The sequence below is a fragment of the Emys orbicularis genome, chromosome 2 (assembly GCF_028017835.1).
Source record: "Emys orbicularis isolate rEmyOrb1 chromosome 2, rEmyOrb1.hap1, whole genome shotgun sequence".
Taxonomy (NCBI): domain Eukaryota; kingdom Metazoa; phylum Chordata; order Testudines; family Emydidae; genus Emys; species Emys orbicularis.
The window spans coordinates 186,198,882-186,226,583 of NC_088684.1; the positions used below are offsets into that span (position 1 = coordinate 186,198,882).

A 27,702-nucleotide genomic window follows, 5' to 3' on the forward strand; every position below is an offset into this window, starting at 1 on the left:
CTCATTCAACTGACTCCTGGCTTCTGCGAAGGTGGTTGAAATGGGTCTTCACTAATCTACTTCCTCAACTAGCATCTTTTTCTGGGTCCTCCTCCACAGTGGATAGTTACAGTGATTGGCTCTGCTACTATTCCTAACAATCCCAAGCAGAAATAGTGTGTAAATGACCTAAGATTCCTGCTACTTTCAGAGCTGCCCACAGAGTTCTAAATGGCAGCAGTGAAAGCTGCAGATTCCGGAAGATAACACTGCATTGATTCACATTCTATTCAAGCTTTTCTTCACAACCCTAAGGGATAAAAACTTTAAAATAAAATTAAAAAAAGATTGGATGGATTTTGTAGAAGTTGTTGGCATTTACCCAGGAAAGATTTCTATTATATTCACCATAGGCAATTGGGGTTTGTTTCTTTTTTCAAACCCTGTGTACAGGCATGCATGATTTCTTTCAAAAATAATTTTGATTATGGATGAAGAGATTCACAGAGATTCACCATTTAAATTTACCATAACTGGCATCATCCTTTTTCTTAGAGAACATTATTAATCCTTTCCACTTTGTACGTACCTACCTAAGATATCAAGAGAGCACAAATCACTGCAGTATCTAGGCAATGAAGTACAGTGAAATAAGAAAGGTATATAACTAAAGACTAAAACTGGACTCCACTTTGTCACCTTCCTAGGGTTTGGTCCATTGTGCTTTCCTCATCTCACTCCTATCATCATCTCAGCTTCTGTTAATGTAGCTAGGCTGTGGTGAAGGAAGGTGTTTTGCACCAGGCTCTGAAGGTAGATAGAGCTTATTCTGATACCCTTCTGTAAGGGGTTCCATAGATTAGGGCCTAGCACCAAAAATGCTTTGATCACCTAGCTCCCAGGTCTTTTATTCTGGGTTTAGCAAGCTTTCATGTGCCTGATGAGCACAGTAGTACTGAGGTAGAGAGGTGGATCTTGAAGTAGTCTACTCTCAGACAATTAAGGATGCTGAAGCTAAGAACCAGGACTTTAAATGAACCCAGAACAAATGAAAAAACTGAACTCTACAATGTGAGTGAACAAACATTTTGCAAGGTCACTGACAATTAGGTTTTTTCAGTAACAGAGAATTATACAGAGGATAAATTAATGGCAAATTAGTAGTTACAGGGCAACCGAAAGAAATAGTATAGTAAATTTCATTATAAAAAAAAACCCACACTGAATTGTTGTTCAGCCCTAATCAGAACTATACTAATACTTCTTGACTGATGTCAAAGACTCATAGCAAAATCAGACTCCTACAATATAACTTTTCTATCTTAATAAGAATGGCTCTACTGAATCAGCCCAATAGTCCAACTAGTCCAATATCCTATCTCTGACAGTGGCCAGTGCCAGATGCTTCAGAGGGAAAGAACTGAAGTGGACAATTTTGAGAGATCCATCCCATTGTCCAGTCCCAGCTTCTAGCATTTGGAGGTTTAGGGACACCTGGAGGATGAGGTTATGTTACTGACCATCTTAGCTAACAGCCATTGATGGACCCATCCTCCATGAAATTATCTAATTCTTTTTTGAACCCAGTTATACTTTTGGCCTTCACAACATTCCCTGGCAATGAGTTCCACAGGTTTACTACGTGTTGTGTGAAGTAGTCTGTCCTTATGTTTATTCTAAACCTGCTGCCTACTAATTTCATCGGGTGACCCCTTATGTGAAGGGGTAAATAACACTTCCCTATCCACTTTCTTCACACCATTCATGATTTTATAGACCACTCTCACATTCCCCCTTAGATGTCTCTTTTCTAACGTGAACAGTTCCAGTCTTTCAATCTCTCCTTATATGGAAGTTGTTCTATACCCCTAATCATTTGTATTGCCCTCCTCTATATATTTTCCAATCCTAATATATCTTTTTTTGAGATGAGGTGACCAGAACTGCATGCAGCATTCAAGTTGTGAGCATATTATAGATATATATACTGGCATTATGATATTTTCTGTGTTATTATCTACTCCTTTCCAAATGATTCTTAAAATTCTGTCAGCTTTTTTGACTGCCGCTGCAGAGTGAATGTGGATGTTTCAGGAAACTATCCACAGTGACTAGAAGATCTCTTTCTTCAGTCTTATAGTCTTCCCAACTGACTTACTCATAACAAGTGACATTACCTGAAACTCGCTTGGATGGGCTTGGTACAGCTCAGTCAAATTCTGTTTTCATTTACACAGGTGTAGATCTGGAGTAACATCTCTGAAGCCAGTGGAGTTACTCCAGGTATACACCTATCTAAGAGAGAGAAAAGGCCAGCCATTAGTGTAGATAGTTATTTTGCTACAAATGATAATAATGAAACACTCAGCAGAACACAACCCTCTGCTGGTGTACATCAGCACTCTCCACTGAAACCAGCTGTGGATCTAGCCCATTACATTATAACCTAACAAATTAGTTAATTGCTTTAACATCTTACCACTATGCAAAATATTCACATAAAATGTTTTTGTCCTGAAATGTTAATGATAATAGAAGGTGCTATATAAGTGCAAACTATCTACAGATATGAACATGCTTCACACACATTAATTAATTTAGGCTCAATGTCCCCCTTGGAGGTAGACAAGTATTATTATCCCCATTTTCCAAGTAAGGAAAAGAGCAATACCAGCAGCAATACCTAACAACAGTTGGGCAGTACAAGGCAGTAGACCAGGATGTTAAGTGGATGTTTTGTAATGCCTCGCAATTGATAGCGGGTTCTGTTATGTCATAGGTGGTGCTGTAATGAGTCTAATTTTCTAAATCAAACAGACATAGCAGGCATGTGTCTTAAAGGGACACGGTTTGTTCTGAATGTTTTCCCACTACAGTCACTTCTGAAGAGTTTATTGGATTGATCTACTTTGTCCAAAGTGGGTGGAAAGAAAAACGGGGGTGGGAAGTTGTTGTTCAATCCTGAATGACAAAACTGGCATGAAAGCCACTGGCAGGCCTCATACTCATCAAACTGCTTATTTGTGCTATCACCAGATACCAGCTGAAATGGAGTTAGGTCAGTAAAAGTACAATGGAGAAGCTAACAAGAGGGAAAGAATGCCTGGGAAAAACAGACCTCACAACTCACACAGGAAGAAAACTCCAGTGAAGCCCTAGATAATCTTATATTTTCCTTAAACATGAGTTTCTTCTTTTATGCAATGTAATTACAACCTTCTTGTTACGCACATGATAGTATCTTGGGATAAAGTAAAATGCAATGAAGAAAGAACTCTCTAAAATTTTGACTGCAACAGCAAATAAACTCTCTTATATCTCAGTCACATAGATAACCAAGTACAGTTTCTAATATTCAATGTTTCTCAGTGAGAAATATTTATCATTTACAACATTCTCACATTTTTATGTGAACAGTGCCAAGAAAATTGTTTAAAAAGATAAAGTTAATTTGAAATTAGAATTACAATTGAAATTAAATGTTTATTAGTCATTTATACAGAGGCTGAAAAGCCAGTGACTTTTAGCACACAGAAGTTCACTAATCATTTTACTATGGAATGGATAGGTAGAATATTCTGACTTACGGGACACACAACAGAGAAAAAAAGAGCCATCTTTCTCAAAATAACAAGGAGTAGCAATAAAGTTCAAAGCGAAGCCTATCTAAACACAGCTTGATTAAAAAAAATACATAAACTGAATTCATTTACTTCTAATAATAGGACACCATCTTTACCTACCAAATAACTATCCTATCTTTTTCATACATAGCAGTTTTTGCGTATATATGTAAAATCTTTTTCGGTTAAGGAGACCACCATTTATAGACAATGTCCTTTCTTAAGAAACCACCATAAAATATCCCCAAATGTACTGATTAAAATTCTGTTCCACATTTATTAGAAGGCCACATCCATTATGTCAGTCCTTTGGTTTCACCATATTGTAGTCAATGAAGATACAATTTAGATTATTAAAAAAATATTAAACTACAGAAAGACTATATCCATAATCCTTTGTATAACATTAAAGAATGGACAGGAAGAAAAATTAAAAAATGAATAAACTAATCAAAGAGCCAAATTTGTCACTGGCAACAAAACTTAATCAATGGCAACCCTAACCCTAGTGATATATGTGAAGCCTATACACAAAATGTTAAGGGTCTAAACCTGCCCTTAGTTACAAACATGCAACCCCAGTAAAGCAACTGGGAGTACAAAAAAAATGCAACAGAGGGTGACAAAATGGTTTTAAATTGTACATTTTATAACTTGAATAAAAATAAAGATGACTGTCATAAGCAATCACCCGAAGGTCCATCAGAAATCAGGTAGACACCAAACTCTACTCATTTATTTACTGATAAATGTATGTGATGATCAGTAAGTTTCTTTGCTCCAGTATCAATTGTTATCAGAAATAATCAGTTTATTAGGAGCTATATTATGATATTACACTCAATATGCCCCATTGAGCAGTGTTTTGTAAGAGAGAGACACTCTCTCTCTCAAAAATTTTCATAATGGGAGTCTTCCCATTGACTTCAATGGGCTCTGGATCAGGCCTATATTCATAAAAACCGGGTCACTGAAGTCTACATCTCAAAGACCATCATTTGGCCGAGAATTGGTAGCAGGTATACAGTAACAGTCAGGGTATATCGAGGTTCTTGGTGAGGTTGCAGAGGAAGCACAAATACTGCTGAATTCTACTTCCTAGAACTAGATACCAATCAGGGTAAGCTACAGAAATTATATAGGACTGTTTGAAAAAAGATCCAGCCTAGAAGATTTCATACACTAAGCAGTCTTTGTTCTGAAAAAGACACAAAAGTGAAAAAAGAATAAAAAAACCCTTTTGCTTCTAGAAAGGGAATTGAATGCAACTGCTTGTGAGTAAAGATATGAAGGTTATGCTTTTCTCCTTTCTTATTTGAGTCTCAAAGTAGCAGTTTAAGTGCCCACATCTCCATCATTTCAATGTGTCCTGATAAATACGTCTTTCATTTAAATCTGATAAATATTTTACGTACCCAGCATCTTCCTGGAAACCTTCCAATTCATCCCTTTGCTCCGCTAAGGTGGATTCTAAATCCAGATAGGTACCATTATGGGACAGTTGCAGTGTACAGTCATCAAGCTGTAAGAAAAAAAATCAAAATAGTGTAATTATTTGTATTAATAAATTATAAAACACTGCCCTTCTTTTGGATATGCCAATGTTTTTTTGCAGCAGAAAAAGGGAAATCTTACAGCACATGTTCCTGTTGAAGCACCTGTTCTCCGCCATTTTCAATTTTCCACCAAGTCCTGAGGTCCACATTGCACTCACTATTCTTCTAGCAAAGGAGGATAAGACAGCACTCTCTTATTTGGAGACCAATACTAGTTCTTAATTTTCTGAAGGAGCCATTTGAGTTATTAAGCCCTCAAACTCCACCAAAGACTAAGCACACTCCTCCTTCAGTGCTCCCAGCCCCAGCTGGCATAGGCAGCCAAATGTTTGTTAGACACACACACAGAGATAGATAGATAGATATAGACATACACACACATCAGCCCTCCAGCGAATTCCATGTCATTGACTCAGGGAGAGATTCAAGGAAAGATTTCTAATGCTCAGATTAAAGATTATTTTAGGTTATTTCTTGGATCAGGAGGCCAAAGGTATCATTTGATTTATGCCAGAGTAACTGAGATCACAATCTGTCTACAATCATTGTGCTACTACCAAATCTAGGATTTGGAAAATCTGTTCACTTCTGTTTAGATTTTTCTTTGGAAAAATACCCAACAACAACAACAACATTGCTTTTACATGAGCTATTCACAGTTATCTCTCTAACTTCTTCTGGGAAGGAGACATTTAAATAGCATGGCACATACAGAAGGCTCAGTTTACTGGAAAGAAACATGTAAACAAATTTAACTCTGATCCTTAAGGATTAAAAAAGCCTACATTAAGATCCATAACTAGTGCATGTATCTTTTTGACTAAGAAGGAATATCAATCTACACAAAACTGGAAATACAGTCTTTAGAGAAAAAGAAATTAGGCTAAACACTACTCTGGGAAACTTTTTCCCAGTAGCCCAGGGTATCAACTGAAATGCTAATTTATTCACAGCAATGCCAAAAAGCAAACTACTAATTAGATAATGTTCTGCTGTCACTATGGGGATTGGGAGATTTGCCCACAATCTCCAATTCTACTGCATAACTAGGAAAAAGGAACTGTGCTTTACTAACATCTGATGACTTTAGTCTATAAAAGGCATGACGAGAACAGGAAGTATCTGATGTGCTAGATACAGGAAAATGGTACATTCTGCCTATTTTCAATTCATCACCATAGTTTCAGTTGAAAATCGTATTATTCATTCCTGTCCTAAAGCTTTGTACAATGTATCTAAGAACTGAAACTATGGTGATGGAAGGTATGTATAAAAGTAACTATTACTCCAGTACTTTAACTATGCTGCATTTCACCAAAAAGTTGGCTCCTTTTCAATGGGGGGGGGGAGAGGAGGCAAGATGAGGTAAGAGGGGAGTAAAGTAATTCCTACAAAAAGGATCAGGCACTCAGCTACCATTGTGAGGAGCCACTATGAAATACTAAGACAGATCAATCACTTCATGTAGATTCACTCTTCCTCCCTTTAGACATCCCCCTTCCCATGCAGGTCAAGTAAGGGACTAGAATCGCTGCAAATTCCCACTGTTGGAGCTCCTGCTAATTATTCCATCAGAAGGAGAGGGGAATTACCTCCCCCATATCCGAAATGACATGGGATAATAGCCACAAAACACACAGCATTCCCAAGATTTGTGCATATTTCCAATGCTCTGCCATTTGCCAGGGTTCACTATACAACGACCATACTCCTCTGCACAGCCTCCTCCTCACTCTCTGGGCACCAGCAGGTGGTTCTCTGAGAGCACAGGAGAGACAGACTCCCTGTTATCAGTTCCTGTGCTTGGCCCACAACAGCACAGAGCTGCAATTGTAGGGAAAGTCCTGCTCAGCCCCCCGCAGCCCCGGGCTCAAACATGCCCACTGAAGTTGGAATTTTTAGGGAATTTAGCTGAGAAGATCTATCAAGTCTCTACCAAGCATGTGCAGGAAGCTTTTGAAAAATTGCAGTTATCTTGACCAAATTTGGGCAGACTTTCACAGAGAGAGCAAAAGGCCACCCCACTGCCAAATTTCAAGTCCCTGTGCCAAAGCCCAGGAGTTCTAGAACTTCTCAAATAAAAGGTTACTAGACATTTTTAACATGGTCAAACAATGTATTTTTCCCTAGCCTCATTCTCAGAAACACCTGAATTTCAGCCAGAAGCAAACACCTGGAATGGAAAATTTCAGCCCAAATGGTTAAAGTTTGGCAAAGCTATAAGGTTTGACAAAACTATAAGATTCTTGTAATGAGAAGCTGTGATGATTTTGGAAATCTGCCTATACAACTTATTAATTCAGTGAATTCTCCGTATGTATCTTTATCAAGCTGCAAACTCCATTTTGAATGTGGAGGCTAGCTGCATTCACTGTGAGCTTCAGCGTCCTGTTAGACTGAAATTTCAAAAGAGGGCCGTTGACTTAAGTGCCCAACCAATGATATGCAATAGCACTAGACAAAAGACTGGCTCTCAACCAGAAGAACTGGTTTATCGGGAGAGAGGTCACAAAGCCATGTGGTAGGATTCTATGGTCACCTGTTGAGGCTGACCAGGGAGTTAGACCCACCTACCAGAACACAGATGGTTCTCCCAGGACTTCCAAGGGAAGGGTGAACTGAAGAGGGGAAAATCCATATAGGATTTACAATTTTCATACAGATCTGTGTGTTTCTTGTGTGATTAAGTAAAGAGCAACAGCATTGTAGAACTCTGTGCAAAGTGTGTATGTTCCATGCTACAACTACCATGTAGCCCTTGAGAGAGTTAAACTGTAACCCAAAAGGCTCACACCTTCAGTGGGATTCTGGAAGAGGGTATGTTTAAGCTACAGTGGGAGTCTGAAGAGGCATCACTATGCTTAGGGACTAGGCAGCTGAGCCACATGGTCGCGGCTCTCAGGAGGAATTGTTACACAACAGGTCTGTGTTCCGAGAGTCTTCCTATGGACCCCAAGTCCAGGATAGTGCCTGGGCACTGTTCAGACACCAGAGCCTTAAAACACCAGGGGATCCAGAGGCAGGATTCCCCTGATAGCAGTCTGATGGGCCGCAGGCAATGCTGAGCCCGACAAGACCTGTTACAGAAGTGTTGGGCAACTTTAATTATAGGTAGCGCAACCAGTCCTGCCTATAATACAGTGGTGGGCAAACTTTTTGGCATGAGAGCCACATCTGGGAATAGAAATTGTATAGTGGGCCAGGAACGCTCACAAAATTGGGGTTGGGGTGCAGGAGGGGGTGAGGGCTCTGGTTGGGGATGCGGGCTCTGGGGTGGGGCCAGAAATGAGGAGTTCAGGGTGCAGGAGGGGGCTCTGGGCTGGGGCAGGAGAGTGGGGTGTGGGGTGTGAGGGCTCCGGCTGGGGGTGTGGGCTCTGGGGTGGGGCTGGGGATGAGGAGTTTGGGGTATAGGAGAGTGCTCTGGGCTGGGACCAAGGGGTTCAGAGGGCAGGAGGGGGATCAGGGCTGGGGCAGAGGGCTGGGGTACGGGAAGGGGTGCAGGCTCCAGCTGGGGAGGCATTCTCTGGCATGGGGCTACGGATGAGGGGTTTGGGGTGCAGGCTCCAGGCAGCGCTTACCTCAAACAGCGGCATGTTCCTTCTCCAGATCCTACGTGGAGGCGCGGCCAGGCGGCTCTGCATGCTGCCCCATCTGCAGGCACCTCCCCTGCAGCTCCCATTGGCCGTGGTTCCCGGCCAATGGGAGCTGCGGGAGCGGCATGCAGAGCGGAACCCCCTGGCTGCCCCTACACGTAGGCGCCAGAGGGGAGCCATGCTGCTGCTTCCAGGAGCCACATGGAGCGGCTCCCAACCCTGCTCCCCGGCTAGAGCGCGGCACGCCCCAGATCCCGCTCCCTGGTGGGAGCTCGAGGGCCATCTTAAAATGGCTGGTGGGCCAGATCCAACCCACAGGCTGTAGTTTGCCCACACCTGCTATAATACATACACTGTAGATGTATAATATACTACCATATATCTGATTTAAGGTCAGTTCATTTTCATCTATAAAACCGATTTTTTTCTGGTTTCACGTTTTTTGGCCTACATAAAAATTAAAGTTGTTTTGTGAACCCAACAAAACAAAGCTTTTTAAATGAGTTTTCCATTTTTCTGTGTGTCAATATATCAATTCCAAAAGTTGCCAGATGGACAGTCCTGGAAACTGAAACCCTTTATTTATCCACAGATCAGTGATAGCTATGCCAATGGTCTCAATTTTAAACTGAAGCAGAGTCTCGTGTCTAATTAATCCAGCACTTCTCCACAAAGACGGCCACAAGCTTAACATATAACAATGGTACTAGTCATGTTTTAAGATGGACCTTTGGTCTGACCCGGTACGGCCTTTCTTATGTTCTTATGTTCACTTTGCCCAGCAAGTCATCAAAAGGTAATGATTACTCATATGCAAAATGGATGCATCCATATCTCATTTATGCTGTTAATGAGACAATGATAACATTGTGTGATAGTTCCATGAATAGGATGTTAAGTCTGTTAGAACCATGGATCTCATCATCAGCAAAGGAAATAGTTTATTCACAGACTGGACATAAGAAACCCAATTATTCCACTGAAATTATACTGGTCTGAAGAAGCAGCAGGCTAGCTCTTTAAAAACTCCTCTAAAAATGTTATTTTCCAAATAACTATTACTGAGGAAAATGAAGAGAAAACTGACATACGAAGGAAGTATTTAAAAGGCCCAAAGAATATAAAATAATCTCTTTTATGAGAATTATTTTACAAGTTTTATACAGATAAGATTATAGGAAACAATTATAAGAATGGCCATACTGGGTCAGACCAATGGTCCATCTAGCCCAGTATCCTGTCTTCCAGATTCTTCAGAGGGAATGAACAGAACAATTACACTGGTCTACAATTTTTGAGAAGTCGTCTGCTTCAGAGATAAAATGTGCTATTTATTATGTATTTTGATGTGCTGAATTCAAATATGACAATTAAAACAACTGATTGGCTACTGTTTCTAAGATATTTAAGTTTTTACATTTTATGTCTATGTATATTGTGTAGATAGTAGAGTTTTAATCATAAATTGTAAACCTAGGTCTTTTCATGTGTTTATGGTTGCTTTACATGATAATATTTCACCTGTCCTGTTTATGTAACACTTTAAAAATCAGCAAAAGGGTTATATAAATAAAATTTATTATGAAACAAAAGGCAAAAAACTATTCTGTACATAGTTTAGTCCTATTCAGTGTCTACTCGGCGCTTCTTGGCTTGTCTCTTGTATTCATTAAATGGAGCATCTCTTGTCACTGTCCAGCAATAGTCTACAAGCATTGATGGGCTCCATTTGCCCTGATAGCGTTTCTCCATTGTTGCAATGTCCTGGTGAAATCGCTCGCCGTGCTCGTCGCTCACTGCTCCGCAGTTCGGTGGAAAAAAATCTAGATGAGAGTGCAAAAAATGTATCTTTAGTGACATGTTGCAACCAAGGCTTTTGTATGCCTTGAGGAGGTTTTCCACCAACAACCTGTGGTTGTCTGCCTTCTTGTTTCCGAGAAAATTTATTGCCACTAACTGGAAGGCTTTCCATGCCGTCTTTTTCTTGCCACGCAGTGCATGGTCAAATGCATCATCTCGAAGAAGTTCACGAATCTGAGGACCAACAAAGACACCTTCCTTTATCTTAGCTTCACTTAACCTTGGAAATTTTCCATGGAGGTACTTGAAAGCTGCTTGTGTTTTGTCAATGGCCTTGACAAAGTTCTTCATCAGACCCAGCTTGATGTGTAAGGGTGGTAACAAAATCTTCCTTGATTCAACAAGTGGTGGATGCTGAACACTTTTCCTCCCAGGCTCCAATGACTGTCGGAGTGGCCAATCTTTCTTGATGTAGTGGGAATCTCTTGCACGACTATCCCATTCGCAGAGAAAACAGCAGTACTTTGTGCATCCAGTCTACAGACCAAGCAAGAGAGCAACAACCTTCAAATCGCCACAAAGCTGCCACTGATGTTGGTCATAGTTTATGCACCTCAAAAGTTGTTTCATGTTGTCATAGGTTTCCTTCATATGGACTGCATGACCAACTGGAATTGATGGCAAAACATTGCCATTATGCAGTAAAACAGCTTTAAGACTCGTCTTCGATGAATCAATGAACAGTCTCCACTCATCTGGATGGTGAACGATGTTGAGGGCTGCCATCACACCATCGATGTTGTTGCAGGCTACAAGATCACCTTCCATGAAGAAGAATGGGACAAGATCCTTTTGACGGTCACGGAACATGGAAACCCTAACATCACCTGCCAGGAGATTCCACTGCTGTAGTCTGGAGCCCAACAGCTCTGCCTTACTCTTGGGTAGTTCCAAATCCCTGACAAGGTCATTCAGTTCACCTTGTGTTATGAGGTGTGGTTCAGAGGAGGAGGATGGGAGAAAATGTGGGTCCTGTGACATTGATGGTTCAGGACCAGAAGTTTCATCCTCTTCCTCTTCCTCGTCTGACTCAAGTGAGAATGATTCTGGTGCATCAGGAACCAGCAGTCCTTCTCCGTGGGGTACTGGGCGTATAGCTGATGGAATGTTTGGATAATGCACAGTCCACTTTTTCTTCTTTGACACATCTTTCCCAACTGGAGGCACCATGCAGAAGTAACAATTGCTGGTATGATCTGTTGGCTCTCTCCAAATCACTGGCACTGCAAAAGGCATTTCCTTTTCCTGTTCAACCACTGGCGAAGATTTGTTGCACACGTGTTGCAGCATATGTGTGGGGCCCACCTCTTGTCCTGATCTCCAATTTTGCAGCCAAAATAAAGGTGATAGGCTTTCTTAACCATAGTGGTTATACTGCGCTTTTGTGATGCAAAAGTCACTTCACCACAAACATAGCAGAAGTTATCTGCACTGTTCACACAAGTACGAGGCATCTCTGCTCACTTTGGCTAAACAGAAATGTGTCCCTTTGCAAAATCAAACACTGACAAATAAGAGAGCACGACACTGTATGATTTCTAGAGCTGATATAGGGCAATTTGTTCAGCAGAGTGATGTAAGCTTCGTTATGATTGCATCATCCATGACTTCTAGGAATAACATGATGCAATTCATATCATGTATGACGCAATACCAGCTTCAGATTGCATCATTCATTGTTTTGCCTAAAAAGCAAGTACTGTCCAAACCCAGTCATAGATTTATTCATAGATCCAGTCAAAGATGTATTTTAGTCATTTCTGGTTTAAATTGAGATCCCTTCCCTTTATAACTCACTTATCCTCCGCCATTCCCAAGTCAAGGGTTGTATATACTGACCCAATAGCATATCTTGAAAACTAGAGCCAATCAACAATTTTAAGCATCATTTTCGTTCTCAGTAACCCAGAATTAGTAAAGTTTGACTACATTTATTTCAGAAGCATTTTGGCTGTAGAGCAGTGCAGGTGATCCATCCCCTGTCATCCAGTCCCAGCTTCTGGCAGTTAGAGGACACCCAGAGCATAGGACTGCATCCTTGATCATCTTGGCTAATAGCCATTGATGGACCCATCCTCCATGAACTTATCTAATTCTTTTTTTAATCTAGTTATACTTTTGACCTTCACATTCTGCTTTAGACTTAACAGTCTTGAGTAATTTTGTATCGTCCACAAATTTTGCCACCTCACTGTTTACCCCTTTTTTCCATATAATTTATGAATACTTTGAACAGCACTGATCCCAGTATAGATCCCTCTCTCCATTCTGAAAACTGAACATTTATTCCTACCCTTTGTTTCCTTTCTTTTAACCAGTTACTGATCCATGAGAAAACCTTCCCTCTTATCTTACGTGAAAGGCAACTGAAAAATGTAGTCAAATAGTAAAAAATTCAAAACAAAAAAGTATTTTAAAAAACACAATTCCTAGTGTTTCTTAACCTAAACCTTGTCTGTCAAAGGGTAAGGACGCCCTTGGTCCAAATGTAAACTGAAAGGAGCTATTTTAAGAATCAGGACCCAATTGCTCAGCTGCCACTCCTGCCCCTTGTGATGTCATCACTTCACTAGTTCTCTGGTAGGCACAGAGAGTCTTCCATGGTAAACAACACTTAAAGTTTGAATGTAAATCTCAAGCAGACAATGGGGTGAGGGGACTCTCATATTTTCTTTAAAGACTATAAGGAAATAAAAAACATGGGATGCCAATGTATTCTTTTTTATTTTGCTGGTCACCTTTAAAAATTAGTTTTGGTTAGATTCCTATGTCTTTGTGCCAAAATGATTTTTACTGCAATGATTTTTGAGCTCAATAGGACCCATCAACATAGCTTTAACAGCAGCACAAAGGCAGTGAAGGTTTCTCAGTTGGTCAGTTCTAAAAAAAAAAAGCTATGCCCCATTTCTCCTCACAATGTAGCTCTTATTGCTAAGCAACGGAAAAAAGCTCCTAGTTTCCTTAAACTTTGCAGCTATTTCTAAATGCAGCACTGAAAGGAACAAGGAGCAAGAGGGCAAAAAGAACAATAGGAAGGAAAGCAGGCTATTAGCCAGCTACCTGAAGACAATTAAATGCCCAGTGTCCCCTTTCGAAACTACAATGGAAACTTTTTCCTGCTTTGAATAAAAGTAATCTTAGTCAGTCATTTTTTGCTTTTACTGTCTTTAGCTCCTTATTGTCCAAGAGCTAAAACCAAAAGATTGTTGGCGGGGGCGGGGGAGGAATGGGGCATTTGCCTCTAACACATTAGCCACATGATTTCAGACTGAATAATGTGAAGTCTGCAGGCATTACAGCCCCTCCCCACCCCTGAGTATGTGTGCATACACACTTCTTATTCAAAAAGCCTAAAGGGTCAATTAAGCAACATAAATGCAACACGCTTATTGCCATGCCAACTGAAACTTTAGAGAAGCTGTTTTCTTTTTCTCCAGAATGCTTAGCTAGGTTATAGAGCCTGAGTCTGAAGTGGACTTTCCTTAGTTGTTCTAAGTTGTCTGTCCCAGGGTACTGACAGTCAATTTTGCAAGAGCCAAGGTGATATATACCAGGACTCACTCACTCTCCATTTTATTTTAAAAAGAGAAAACTGTCCCAAATTATTACAAATGTCTTTTTTTTTTCTGTCACTTTCTTTCACTGAAAAAAACCCTGGGGCCATGGGACTGTATTTTTCAGCAAGCAACTTATCAAGTGATTTCCCCGCACAGGTTTCTATAGTTGTGTTTGCAAAATCCATGCATCTCAAATGATTGTCCTGCACACTCTGAAGTTGGCTACAAGATGATAGCCAGCAGGTGTAAAGATCAGAGCAAACCATTCTCAGAGTTTTATCTTCCATTTAAACTAGTGATGGACAACTTCCAAAAGCTTCAGTTCAGATAATTACTGAAGGTTCAGAAGCCAATTTTATACTAGGCACAAGCCCACTGATGTTTACAGAGATACAACACAGGTGATTTGTTTACTGACGTTTACACAAACTACTTGACTCTGCAAGACAGAACTGGAAATATCACAACAGGCTCTCATCAGATTTCTGATAGTTCTAGATCAGGGGTTCCCAAATTTGGTTCGCGGCTTGTTCAGGATAAGCCCCTGGCGGGCCGCGAGACGCTTTGTTTACCTGAGTGTCCACAGGTACGGCTGCTCGCAGCTCCCAGTGACCGCAGTTCGCCATTCCTGGCCAATGGGAGCAGCTGGAAGCGGCTGCCCGGCCTGCGCCACTTCCCGCAGCTCCCATTGGCCGGGAATGGCAAACCGCGGCCACTGGGAGCTGCGTTGGGGCATATCTGCGGACACTCAGGTAAACAAAGTGTCTCGTGGCCCGCCAGGGGCTTACCCTGAACAAGCCACGAACCAAATTTGGGAACCCCTGTTCTAGATGGAACTGTCAGGACAACTTTTCCTGCTACATTTTGCCATTTCCAGTCCCACACGTTACTGAGATGAACAGAGATGCTGAATAAAAGGAAGGGGAGGACCTTTATTTTTTAAAGTGACCTGATTGTTTGGTTCATACTACTAGTTTCTGGCAAAAGTTCACACAATTCTTATTGCAGCCAAACCTCTTCACTCATCCCTAATTTAAACCATCATTGGCTGGCAATTGCTCATGTTAATTTTGGCATGCTTTTTATCCATTTAAAAAGTGGTTTTCATAGTGGGGAAAAACTGTTGACTGTAACAGACAAAACTAAAATGCTTTATTGCTCATTCTTTCTTTTTAAACATTTTAAGCCTTATTGATTCTATACATTACAAGCCTGTCACGTCTGCACACTTCCACTGCTCAGTTTTTCACTATGCTCCTTTCTGGGTCAGTTGTTTCTCCAGTGGAATAACAATCCTATTACTGGGCCCTGTGAAAGCCAATTCTGTCCTTGCCTGAGCCATCTTCTCATCCACCTCCTTTACTAAACCCCCTCTTGCCAAAGATGGAAAAAATGCCCCTAACAACTCAGATTTCATATCTACATTATTTCAAATTGCAAAGAGGTCTTAGTGATCCATCATAGTATGATTTCTTAACAGAATTCTAATAGCCTATCCAGACTTTAAGGTCAAACTGGTTGTCATCAAAGGGTCAGAACAAAGACTATTTTATTCTGTATTCAGAAAGAATTGTGTTTTGATCAATACACTTTCATTAACATTATTACAGTTCATCAGATGTATAGGTTTTCTGCAGCTGCATGTGACTCGGCCTTTAAAATGTGACAGATGATTACTATTGTTATTGATTCTCAATGAGTAACCTAAATAGAAATAAAAAAGTGTACTATTATATACCAAAGGCAAGTGCCAAAGATTCTGCATATTTCAGCTTTAACAGTTGCAGATCTGATAGCAAATCCCCATTCTTCAACGTATATCACATGATGTGCAGAGGATGTGAGGGAGATTCCCACACCTGAGCCATTCTTTTTAGGTGACAAATTTGAGGAACTGTCCCAGATTGATGTGTCATTAGAGGAGGTTTTGAAACAAATTGATAAATTAAATTGTAATACGTCACCAGGACCAGATGGTATCACCCAAGAGTTCTGAAGGAACTTATATATGAAATTGCAGAACTACTAACTGTGGTGCATAACCTATCATTTAAATCAGCTTCTGTATGAGATGACTGGAGGATCACTAACGTGACACCAATTTTAAAAAAAAGGCTCCTGAGGTGATCCCCAATTCCAGGCTGGTAAGCCTAACTTAAGTAACGGGCTAATTCGTTGAAACTATAGTAAAGAACAGATTTATCCAACACATAGGTGAACACAATTTGTTGGGGAAGAGTCAACACAACTTTTGTGAAGGGAAATCATGCCTCACCAATCTATTAGAATTCCTTGAAGAGATCAACAAACACGTTGACCAGGGTGATCCAGAGGATATAGTGTACTTAGACTTTCAGAAAACTATTGACAAAGTCCCTCAACAAAGGTTCTTAAGCCAAGTAAGGAGTCATCGGGTAAGAAGGAAGATCCCCTCACGGATCACAAACTGGTTAAAAGATAGGAAACGAAGGGTAGCAATAAATGGTCAATTTTCAGAATAGAGAAGGGGAAAATAGTGGAGTCCCCTAAGGGTAAACAGTGAGGTGGCAAAATTAGCAGACGATACAAAATTACTCAAGATAGTTAAATCCAAAGCTGACTGCAAAGAGTTACAAAGGGATCTCACAAAACTGGGTGACTGGGCAACAAAATGGCAGATGAAATTCAGTGTTGATAAATGCAAAATATTGCACATTGGAAAACATAATCCCAAATATACATACAAAATGGTGGGGGTCTAAATTAGCTGTTACCATTCAAGAAAGAGATCTTGGAGTCATTGTGGATAGTTCTCTGAAAACATCTTCTCAATTTGCAGCGGCAGTCAAAAAAGCTAACAGAAACTTGGGAATCATTAGGAAAGGGATTGATAATAAGACAGAAACTATCATAATGCCTCTATATAAACACATGGTATACCCACATCTTGAATGCTGCGTGCAGATCTGTCACCTCATCTAAAAAAAGATATATTGGAAAAGGTACAGTGAAGGCCATAAAATTGATTAAGAGTATGGAACAGCTTCCATATGAGGAGAGATTAAAAATACTTTGACTTTTCAGCTTGGAAAAGAGACAATTAAGGGGTGATATGATAGAGGTCTGTAAAATCTTGACTGGTGTGGGGAAAGTGAATAAGGAAATGTTAATTTACTCCTTCACAAAACAAAAGAACTAGGGTTCACCCAATGAAATTAATAGGCAGCAGGTTTAAAACAAACATAAGGAAATATTTCTTCACACAACGCAGTCAACCGGTGGAACTCTTTGCCAGGAGATGTTCTGAAGGCCAAAACTATAACAGGATTCATAAAAGAATTAGATAAGTTCACAGAGGATGGGTCCATCAATGGCTCTCAGCCAGGATGGGCAGGGATACAACACCATGCTCTCAGTGTCCCTAGCTTCTGTTTGCCAGAAGTTGGGAGTGGATGGCAGGGAATGGATCACTTGATGATTGCCTTTTCTGTTCATTCCCTCTGAAGCACCTGGCATTGGCCACTGTCAGAAGACAGGATATTGGGCTAGATGGACCATTGGTCTGACCCAGTATGGCCGTACTTATGTTCTTATGTGTGTTCTTATGATCTGTCAAGGCTGCTTCCCCACTCTGAACTTTAGGGTACAGATGTGGGGGTCTGCATGAAAACTTCTAAGCTTAACTACCAGCTTAGATCTGGTCCGCTGCCACCACTCCCAATGTGCTAATTCCCTTCCCTGGGTAGCCTTGAGAGACTCTTCACCAATTCCCTGGTGAATACAGATCCAACCCCCTTGGATCTAAAAACAAGGAAAAATCAATCAGGTTCTTAAAAAGAAGGCTTTTAATTAAAGAAAAAGGTAAAAATCATCTCTGTAAAATCAGGATGGAAAATAACTTTACAGGGTAATTAAACTTAAAGAGCTCAGAGGACCCCCCTCTAGTCTCAGGTTCAAAGTACAGCAAACAAAGATAAACACTCTAGTAAAAGGTACATTTACAAGTTGAGAAAACAAAGATAAAAACTAACACGCCTTGCCTGGCTGTTTACTTACAAGTTTGAAATATGAGAGACTTGTTTAGAAAAATGTGGAGAACCTGGATTGATGTCTGGTCCCTCTCAGTCCCAAGAGCGAACAACCCCCAAACAAAGAGCACAAACAAAAGCCTCCCCCCCCCCAAGATTTGAAAGTATCTTGTCCCCTTATTGGTCCTTTGGGTCAGGTGTCAGCCAGGTTACCTGAGCTTCTTAACCCTTTACAGGTAAAAGGATTTTGGAGTCTCTTGCCAGGAGGGATTTTATAGTACTGTACACAGGAGAGCTGTTACCCTTCCCTTTATAGTTATGACACGCCCCCCAAATTACAGATAGTGTTGGACGTCCGGTTCCACACTGGCTGTGATTTCTTTCTGGAGCTCTAGGAGAAAACAGAGTTAATAAGACACATGTACCTTTAGACATACTACTGATTATATAAAAACTAACAATATGTTCCATTTCAAGAACAATTTTTAACCAGTTGACTCTGGGAAACTTTCCCGGGAGAGTGCATCAGCCACTTTGTTAGAAGCTCCTGAAATGTGTTGTATTTCAAAATCAAATTTTTGGAGAGCTAAACTCCACTGAAGAAGTTTTTTGTTATTCCCCTTGGCGGTATGAAGCCAAGTCTTTGGAAGGTGGCGGTCTGTCCTGGAGTAGCTGAGAAAATTGGTGCAAAGCTTGTGCACAGCTCCTTGATCTGCTGTCGCTGCAGACGTCCAAGGGTCGTGGAGAGGTTCACCTCTTCCACGCCACCATCCTTTTTTCCTTCGTAGTAGACACCTTCAGGCCACTCCGCGTCATCTGTTTCCTGGGCTGTAAACTGGCAAATGTTTAATTCTCTGGAATAAAAGGGCTTAAGAGAATTAACATGGTATACCTTAGGCTTTATGTTGGAGGTGGGGGAGGCTATGAGATAGTTAACAACTCCTAGGCGCTCCTGGACCGTGAATGGTCCTTCCCACGACGCTTCCATTTTATGGGCCTGGAGAGCCTTTAAGACCATGACTTGGTCTCCTACTTTGAAGGACCGTTCTCTGGAATGTTTATCATACCAGGCCTTTTGCTCTTCCTGAGCATCCTTTAGGTTTTCTTTAGCAAGGGCTAAAGAGTGTCGGAGGGTGCTTTGTAGGTTGCTTACAAAGTCTAGAATGTTAGTTCCTGGAGAAGGCGTAAACCCCTCCCATTGCTGCTTCACCAACTGTAATGGCCCCTTAACCTCGCGGCCATACACAAGTTCAAATGGTGAAAACCCTAAACTGAGATGTGGTACAGCCCTGTAGGCAAAAAGCAACTGCTGCAACACTAGGTCCCAATCACTGGAGTGTTCATTTACGAATTTACATATCAGGGCCCCCAAAGTTCCATTAAACCTCTCCACCAGGCCATTGGTTTGATGGTGGTAAGGGGTGGCAACCAAGTGATTCACCCCATGAGCTTCCCACAGGTTTTTCATGGTCTCTGCCAGGAAATTAGTTCCCGAATCTGTAAGGATGTCGGAGGGCCAACCTACCCTGGCAAAAATGTCTGCTAATGCCTGGCACACACTTTTAGCCCTGGTGTTACTTAGAGCTACTGCTTCCGGCCATCGGGTAGCAAAATCCATGAAAGTCAGTATGTACTGCTTTCCTCTGGGTGTCTTCTTTGGGAAAGGACCCAGAATATCCACAGCTACTCGCTGAAATGGGACCTCAATTATGGGTAGTGGCTGGAGAGGGGCTTTGACCTGGTCTTGGGGCTTTCCCACTCATTGGCACACCTCACAAGACCGGACATAATTAGCAACGTCCTTGCCCATTCCCTCCCAGTGGAAGGACTTCCCCAACCGGTCTTTGGTTCTGTTCACCCCAGAATGGCCATTGGGATGATCATGGGCTAAGCTCAAGAGCTTTACCCGATACTTAGTGGGAACTACCAACTGTCTTTGAGAATGCCAGTCTTCCTGGTGCCCACCAGAAAGAGTCTCCTTGTATAAAAGTCCTTGTTCTACAACAAACTGGGATCGGTTAGAAGAGCTGAGAAGCAGTGGGGTGCTCCGTGCCGCCGCCCAAGCTTTCTGAAGGCTGTCATCTGCTTCCTGCTCGGCCTGGAACTGTTCCCTTGATGCTGGAGACAGCAGTTCCTCCTTGGACTGTGGACTTTGGCTTGGTCCCTCTGGAAGCGATGCAGGTGCTGGGGTTGTTTCCGTTGACTGTGAACCGCTCTCCGCTGCTGCACTACGTAGTATTTCAGGCTCTGGCTGAGCCTCTTGGGTAGGGTTATCTGCTGCTTCGGGCAGTTCAGGCTCGCTGGTGCCCTCTGGCGTTGGAGTTGTAGACGGGTTTGCAAGCGCTGGATTCAGTGCTGGCAATGGTTCTGGTGCTGGTTGCGTTGCCAGTTCCGGTTCTGGGACTGGCTTTGGCTGGGTCTCTGGGATTGGATCCACTACGGCTGTTGCAGTCGTTGGCAGGAGATCCGGTTCCACCACCTTTATCTGGGTCTCTGGTAACACAGTCGGGGCCCTGGTGGACGGCTCAGGAACAGGGATGGGGGTGAAAGCTTGCTTAGCCTGGCTGTGGGTGACTATTCCCACCCTCTTGGCTAGCTTCACATGGTTGGCCAAGTCTTCCCCCAGCAGCATGGGGATGGGATAATTGTCGTAGACTGCAAAAGTCCACATTCCTGACCAGCCCTTGTACTGGACATGCAACTTGGCTGTAGGCAAGGTTACAGAGTGTGACATGAAGGGTTGAATTGTCACCGGAGCCTCCGGGTTGATGAGTTTGGGGTCCACTAGGGATTGGTGGATAGTCGACACTTGTGCCCCAGTGTCCCTCCACGCGATAACCTTCTTTCCGCCCACTCTCAGGGTTTCCCTTCGCTCCGAGGGTATGAGAGAGGCATCTGGGCCTGGGGATCTTTGGTGTGATTGGGGTGTGATGAACTGTAATTGGTTGGGGTTCTTGGGGCAGTGGGCCTTTATATGTCCCAGTTCATTACATTTAAAACATCGCCCTGCTAAGGTATCACTGGGGCGATGTTGGTTGGTGGAGACTGGTGTGGTGGGGTGCGAAGGCGTCTGGGGTTTCCCTTGGGATGTAGGTGGGGCCTTGGGTTGTCCCCGGTGGTAGGGTTTTGTTTCAGGTTGCCCCTTCTGATATTCACTCCAACTGCTACTAGTTTTTTTCTTTTCTGCCACCTCCACCCATTCGGCTCCAATCTCCCCCGCCTCGGTTACAGTTTTGGGCTTCCCATCTAGGATGTACCTTTCTATTTCCTCAGGAACACCCTCTAAAAACTGCTCCATTTGCATTAGGAAGGGCAACTCTTCCGTAGATTTAACATTTGCTCCTGATATCCAGGCCTCCCAATTTTTCCCAATGTGGTAGGCATGTCGGGTAAATGACACGTCTGGTTTCCACCTTAGGGCTCTGAACCGCCGACGGGCATGCTCGGGTGTTAGCCCCATTCTGATTCTGGCCTTGTTTTTAAAAAGTTCATAACTGTTCATGTGTTCCTTAGGCATTTCAGCCGCCACCTCTGCTAAGGGTCCACTGAGCTGCGGCCTCAGCTCTACCATGTATTGGTCTGTAGTGATGCTGTACCCAAGGCAGGCCCTTTCAAAATTTTTAAAGAAGGCCTCAGTATCATCGCCTGCCTTGTAGGTGGGGAATTTTCTGGGATGGGAAGTGGTACCTGGAGTGGGGTTGTTAGGGTTAGCTGGTATATCCTGCCTAGCCCTTACCAATTCCAGTTCATGCTTCCTCTCTTTTTCTCTCTCCTCCATCTCTTTTTCTTTCAGCTCCATCTCTTTTTGTTTTTCCTCCATAGCTCTTTTGTGGGCCTCCTCTTTGGCTTTCTCTTCTCTTTCAGTAGCTGCTTTCTCGAGTTCTTTTATTTGGAGCAGTCTCTTATGATTTTTTTCACTTTCTTCTGCTGTCAGTCTGGCCAGCTCTAGTTTAGTAGCGGTGTCACTGGTACTCATTTTCGTGCTTTGTTGGGCTGGGTCACACCCCCTCTGCAGTTCACTGAAACTGGGATGCACTCAGCTCAGGGCTGCTAGGTAACAGAGACTTTCTAACTAGCTATCCCTGAGAGGTAGAAAGAAAAAAAACAATTCCGCTTGTAAATTCCTTTTGCCAGCTGTTTGCTCACTGTTTGAACCCTTCTCTTAACAAAGACCCTTGTTAAAAAAAACTTAACACCTCTGCATTCAAGCAAGGAGAGATAAGATATGCATCTACCTTCAGCTCTGCTTTCCAAGCAGCTAGAAAGGAGAAAAAAAAATCTTACTGGCTTTTGGTTTAAAATGATCCCACCGCTCTGCCACCATGTCAAGGCTGCTTCCCCACTCTGAACTTTAGGGTACAGATGTGGGGGCCTGCATGAAAACTTCTAAGCTTAACTACCAGCTTAGATCTGGTCCGCTGCCACCACTCCCAATGTGCTAATTCCCTTCCCTGGGTAGCCTTGAGAGACTCTTCACCAATTCCCTGGTGAATACAGATCCAAACCCCTTGGATCTTAAAACAAGGAGAAATTAACCATCCCCCCTCCTTTCTCGTGGATCAAGATCCAACCCCCTTGGCTCTAAAAACAAGGAAAATCAATCAGGTTCTTAAAAAGAAGCCTTTTAATTAAAGAAAAAGGTAAAAATCATCTCTGTAAAATCAGGATGGAAAATAACTTTATAGGGTAATCAAACTTAAAGAGCCCAGAGGATCCCCCTCTAGCCTTAGGTTCAAAGTTACAGCAAACAAAGATAAACACTCTAGTAAAAGGTACATTTACAAGTTGAGAAAACAAAGATAAAAACTAACACGCCTTGCCTGGCTGTTTACTTACAAGTTTGAAATATGAGAGACTTGTTCAGCAAGATTTGGAGAGCCTGGATTGATGTCTGGTCCCTCTTAGTCCCAAGAGCGAACAACCACCAAAACAAAGAGTACAAACCAAAGCCTTCCTCCCCCCACCAAGATTTGAAAGTATCTTGTCCCCTTATTGGTCCTTTGGGTCAGGTGTCAGCCAGGTTACCTGAGCTTCTTAACCCTTTACAGGTAAAAGGATTTTGGAGTCTCTGGCCAGGAGGGATTTTATAGTATTGTACACAGGAGGGCTGTTACCCTTCCCTTTATAGTTATGACATGATCGTTTCAGAACACAGCATCCCAATGTAGGAGAAACTGGTTGGATAGGGTATTTGATTGTATTTATTTGTATGAACAAAATACATTTTAAACTCACTTATCTGTTTTTGTTTCTTATGGATTTTTTCTTTGTTTGGTTTGGTTTAATACATTTTTGTAACTTGGGACCTTAAAAGGTTTAAAAACAAACAAACAAAATTTACAAAAACAAGTCTCGCCACAAGGCTCAGGTTGAAAATTAGACCTGCATCCAGCAGTGAGCTCCACAAGAGCGACCCCCTGCACCTATACAAAGCCCCACTGACTTCTGGGTCCATTCACATAGAACTCATTGCAGAATCAGGGCCTACATTTGGAGAAAAATTCAACTTATACATTTCTTATTTTTAGGGAAAAATTCACAGTATCTCAGGTGGTGAATTTACATAATGAAACAGCAGGCACAAGAACTGCTTCCATATTTTTAACTACATTTCAGTGGTTTTCAACTAAGGTTTTTATATGTAAATATTATTAGCACTCTAATGCCTACTGAGTTAACTGCTAATAGTCAGCTCTTAAACAGCTGTTTTCATCCTCAAGGTGCTTTACAAACTTTGCAGGAACAGGGCCTTAAATATGTGCATGGACTTAATTTTACATCCTGTGACTAGTCCCACTTAAGTCACTGGGACTACCCACAGAGTGTAAACTTAACCACAAGTTTAAGTGTTTGCAGGATTCAGCTAAGGGATCAGAGTCAAATTAAATTAAGAAAACTTGCTGCTATGATATGAAGGTCTCTGCTTTGTGACCTCATCCTACATTCCTGGCTGATCTCAGACTCCCATATCACATCCTATCTCCCGCTCTATAGCCTCTACAGCACAAATATCTTTCGATGGTGATGTATCTGAATGTACGAAACATAACATCAATAGCACATTACAGCCAAAGGAACCACTAGCAAAATACAATGCCAATACAATATTCCATTAATTATTTTACTATCACTGAAATAAAGAAATTAAAAACAAAAAACTGTTCAACAAATATTATGAATCTGACTTTAGGCAACAAATTGAAGGAAGTTCAGAGTTAAGACTTAATATACCATGTTGTACCGTGCTATTTCAGGGGTCTCTGAAATGGATGTACTTAAATACTATAAATATACATAGTATATCTGCTGCAATGGTTAAATACAAAGGAGTAAGTCAGTGATTCTACAGTTCTTCATTCTGTTGATCACTTTATGAGAAAGAGATCCTCTTGTGATGCTGACAGTCCAGGTGCCAGTGCATGCCAAAATCTCAGGACAATTCACTTGTATGTGAATATCAAAGAAGCGTTAATTGTTAGTATGCTGTGACGGTGCTGCCTGTGGGAGCCAGCTGAGGTCACTCAATGAGGGTGAACTGCAAACAGAACGGGGCCAGACGGTGCTGTCCATGGGAGCCTGCTGAGGTCACTCAATTAGGGTGAACTGCAAACAAAACGGGGCAGACAAACCCCAAACGCTGGTCGTTATTCCAATACTTAGATTTACCAAGCCAGCACAAAACAGCTTCTATAGTACCTCACTGGTTACTCAGAAGTCCAAACAACGCAGTTCCCCTAAAGTACCCAGCCTCAGGCCTCCGTCCAGACACACCTGTCAGATATGATGATGATTACTGAAAATCTTATCTCATCATATAAAAGAAAAGGTTCTTCCAATCCCAAAGGATCAGCCACATACCCAAGTCCAATTATAACTTAGATCTTACCCAAAATACACGCTACAGTCAATTCTTATTAACTAAACTAAAATTTATTTAAAAAGAAAAGAGAGAGTGTGTTAAGATCAATATAGATACAGACTTGAATTCAATTCTTGAGGTTTAGATGCATAGCAGAGATGAGCTTGTAGTTGCCAAAAGTCCTTTTAGATATAGTCCATAGGTTATAGTTCAATGTCCATATTATGGGTGACTCCAGTCAGTGACTGGGGATCTCAATCCTTGTGGCTTAAGGTTTCCCCCTCTTGAAACCCAAAGCAGATCTGAGATGAAGTAGGATCATGTCCCAGGGTTCTTATACATTTCCAGCAGCCTTTCAGCCTGAGAAAACAATAGGCTTAGCTCTCCTTCTCCCAAACATCCTGGCAATTAGCACAGGGTAATTTATCAATTAAACAGTTCAGATACAGGTTACCTCAACCTTCAAAGAGACATATAGACAATAATACTATTTCACTCAAGTATCATCATAAATGTTAATATTCCCTTTTTGATCTTTGAATTTAAAACTATAGCAATAGACAAGACTTGTTTGCTTACATCACAAGCCCTGAGCAAACATCTACCCTTTTATCTCTAACAATGCAGACTTGCATTTCAAAGCTCTATTCATTTACATATCTTCCTAACAAGTTTCTACAGTTCACCCAGGGGTCAGGTCAGTCTGAGTTAATTAACTCTTTCTGGCCCTGTCACCTTTCAATGAAATACTATTTTACACTCATAACGTCACATATGCGTTCAAATTAATTCACTCCTATGGTAATAGAGATCAAAGGAGATATTGACTGTATTGTTTTTGTCTGTCAATCTCCTGTAGTTTGCTATTATGTTACTTGTACATTATGTATACCCTGTAATTAAATAACCCTAGATCAATGGTGTGCTAATGAAGAGTGTATTCAGGTGTTAGAACTTCATGAAAACTAACGGAATGTTACTTGTATTGTTCTCAATTATCTATTCCCTTGTAACGACAGGCATTCACATTATGTATATCCTTGTAACTAAATAACCCATTAAATGCTGCTGAAGCTTTGGGAAAATGCAAATGAAGAAGAGTGCTAATTTCAAAGTAAGAGCCCTTGTGTGTGACAATGGGAGTTCATAGACTAAGTGTATTCCTCACTCACCATCATCAAAAGAAATGCCTATGTGGGCAGTGAGACAGTCGGCTAGTTGTCTGTGCGAAGAAGCTATAAAATGGATTTCAAGGAATAATCCTGAATCTCTGGACTGTTTGGATTCCAACAGGGTGGAAATACCGAACAAGTAAACAGAGACCCACAGAGTTATTCTGGGTACCCTGAGACACCTTTGGAACTGACAGATTACTACATCTCTGCTATCATTTTGGATTTACAAACTCTGACTCACCTGTTAATGTATTTTACCTGCTTTAACCTCTCAATAACTCTCATTTCTTTTTCTTAGCTAATAGTGTTATATCGTGTTATATCGGCTCGCGTTATATCGGGGTAGAGGTGTATTATATGATCAATGATATGCTCTCCCTGTGTCTTCCATTCTGGCTACCCTATCTCAAAATGTATGTAACAGAAATAGAGGGGGTTCAGAGAGGAGTGACAAAAATCACTAGGGGCACAAAAAAAACTTCCATACTTGGGACCTGATCCAGTCCCCACTGAAATACATAAAAGGCTTCAACTGACTCCAATTGACCTAACTTCAATCTTTAGTTAATTTACTAGAGAATTAGTTGCCAGTGTTGTCTTTGGTAAAATCCAGAGTACCAACTGATCTGGGAGTAAGCGACCGATCCTTTAAATTACTCCCAATCCCAATATGATGTGAAATTTGGTATAGTGACCATTATCACAAAATCCAGTTCGTCTGGGTGACAAGATAAACTGGAGAGCCTAAGGGTATGTCTTCACTACCTGCCGGATCGGCGGGTAATAATCGATCTATCGGGGATCGATTTATCGCGTCTCGTCTAGACGCAATAAATCGATCCCCAAACGCGCTCCCCGTCGACTCCGGAACTCCATCAGAGCGAGAGGCGGAAGCGGAGTCAACGGGGGAGCCGCGGCCGTCGATGCCGCGCCATGAGGACCCAAGGTAAATCAATCTAAGATACGTCGACTTCAGCTACGCTATTCTCGTAGCTGAAGTTGCGTATCTTAGATCAATTCCCCCCTCGTGTAGACCAGCCCTAAGTGTACTGACTGTGACTCCATGGTAAGACTAATACAGTGATCCAGGAGGTCACATTTGTTATGACTTGGAGAAATCTAACATGTAATATAGCACTAGGGGTGTCTGCCCTATTTTGTGACAGTCTGACCTGAGATTATCACGCACAGCTGTGAGCTACTTTAGACAGCATGATAACCCTGTTTCCCAAACCACCTCTTTGCCCAACAATCCAGCCCCTTATAGTGTGGTTCTCTAAGTGTTTCATTCTGGAGACCAATGGAGAATGTTCCAAGGACTACGGTCTAGGATCTGTTAGAGAAGGTTTTTATAAGCATGAGAGTTCCAGGATCACAAGTTGCAACCACCTTAGCATGATTACAAACAATATGCTAAGAGGTGGGGAGAGAGACTCAAAATATTTGCAATGAAACATCAAATTGAATGAAACTTGCCTGGTCATAGGGGCTTT

General features: G+C 41.7%; 1 protein-coding gene across 2 annotated transcripts in view; it reads right to left on the minus strand.

Moving 5' to 3' along the window:
- Positions 1-27,702, minus strand: part of FHOD3 (formin homology 2 domain containing 3) — a 652,884-nt gene that overhangs the window by 581,945 nt on the left and 43,237 nt on the right. For both annotated transcript variants that reach the window (XM_065398378.1, XM_065398377.1), the window contains exon 2: positions 5,018-5,124. In XM_065398378.1, coding sequence (XP_065254450.1) covers positions 5,018-5,124 — 107 coding nt within the window. The remainder of the gene's footprint in view (positions 1-5,017; positions 5,125-27,702) is intronic.